A 1,630-nucleotide genomic window follows, 5' to 3' on the forward strand; every position below is an offset into this window, starting at 1 on the left:
AATCAAAATATTTATACCACATGTTTCATTTGTTTTAAAGTTATACCAAAAACCAAAGTAGATTTTGCGTAAAAATGCCTGTTTTTCCTTAATTTTTCTTTTGTTTTCACGGCGCTTTTGAAAATTACTAGGAATTTTAAATTTTGACATTGTAAAATCAATAGTCGTTCCACTTAGAATCTAAAATAACAAACTGTTAGGAAGTAACCAGTTACCTATCCTTTTTTTGGTTTTCACTTAAAAATAAAAAAAAACATTGCCTCTGTGATCTGTATTCTGTGGATTACTATTTCCGGCTTAAACATACTTAACTCTATAGGAAAATAGGAAATAATTTAAAACATATATATATACACAGTATTTAATGTATTATACATTCAATATATTAATGTAAATTGTCACAATTTAAAATCTAAACGCCTTTCCTTTTTAGACGCAAACATATTTAAAATAGCATCTGTATCAATTTGTATGTCTCTGTGGATATTCATAAGAGCTAATCCGTTTAATCTTGCCTCACCGGTAGAGTTTCTTAAATAGGTCTTGATTCTTTTTAAAGAAGAAAAACTTCTTTCAACCGATGCCGTTGATACAGGCAAAATAGCAAGAAGTTTTAATAAAATATTTATATGTGGGAATAAATCTTCGGGGCATTTTGATAATGTGTCTAATGCATTTTTTGGTAAATCATTTTCTTCATTAGACCATTTTTGCTTCCAAAATTCAAATTCATTTTTTAATAAGTCAATGTGAATGTTTTTATTATTAGATCTTAAATCTTCTTCATAAAAATCAATAGCTGGCTGTATATCACTAAATGATAAATTACCAATTTTGCTTGGTAATAAAGAAGATAAAAAAATAAAAATATTAGGTCCTACATAAACATTAAAATTATTAATTAATACAACATACAATAAATCACGGCCGTTTTATCTCCGTCAAAAAAACCAGTCTACTTTTTACTGACGTTTTGTCCCTGTCTGCAATTATTATTAAAGATATTTTTTTATTACATGTACCGACGTAGAATGTACCTATACGAGATTCCACGTTACCATACCATTACAAACCAGTATTCACTGACTCCAAAAATAATACTCCAAGTCATAAGAAACTGCAAAGGAACCATGTAACAATATATATTAAACAAATAAAATTATTAAAACAAAATTTGATACTTTTTCTTACTATAAAATACCTACAACTCAAATATATATATACCTAGGTAGGTATCTACCTAGTACCTAGATAACTACGATTAAAAATGGTTTTATAAATTACCTAAACATAAAACTTTTCTGTTTGTACCCTACGTATTTGGTAAAGTAAATTAAACGTCATGCCAAGTCCTTCTATATTTTCTAATATTAATTTATAATGGTTATAACTTATAACCATATAAAATCAATACATATAGAAAGTTATATAGATATATTGTCAAAGCTATGATCTGAACATGTTCTTATATATATATATATATTTATCCTACAGTGTTAGAGTGTTAGGCGATATAAATTATACTATATTGGGAAAAGATAAAAAAAAATTAGGAGAAGTGCTGTGGATAAAATCATAAATAGATAAGGCCACCCTGTTATTAGCATACATTTAAATTGTTTTAGATGAC

General features: G+C 26.7%; 1 protein-coding gene across 1 annotated transcript; it reads right to left on the bottom strand.

The window, feature by feature from the left end:
- Nucleotides 1-398: 398 nt before the first annotated feature.
- On the bottom strand, nucleotides 399-740 carry LOC115033566 (52 kDa repressor of the inhibitor of the protein kinase-like; the record flags this gene model as incomplete). Its single annotated transcript, XM_029486361.1, has 1 exon — nucleotides 399-740. A coding segment is annotated over one exon (342 nt), but the record flags the coding sequence as incomplete, so codon positions are not given.
- Nucleotides 741-1,630: the final 890 nt, after the last annotated feature.

Source organism: Acyrthosiphon pisum, chromosome A1 (assembly GCF_005508785.2).
Source record: "Acyrthosiphon pisum isolate AL4f chromosome A1, pea_aphid_22Mar2018_4r6ur, whole genome shotgun sequence".
NCBI classification, from domain to species: domain Eukaryota; kingdom Metazoa; phylum Arthropoda; class Insecta; order Hemiptera; family Aphididae; genus Acyrthosiphon; species Acyrthosiphon pisum.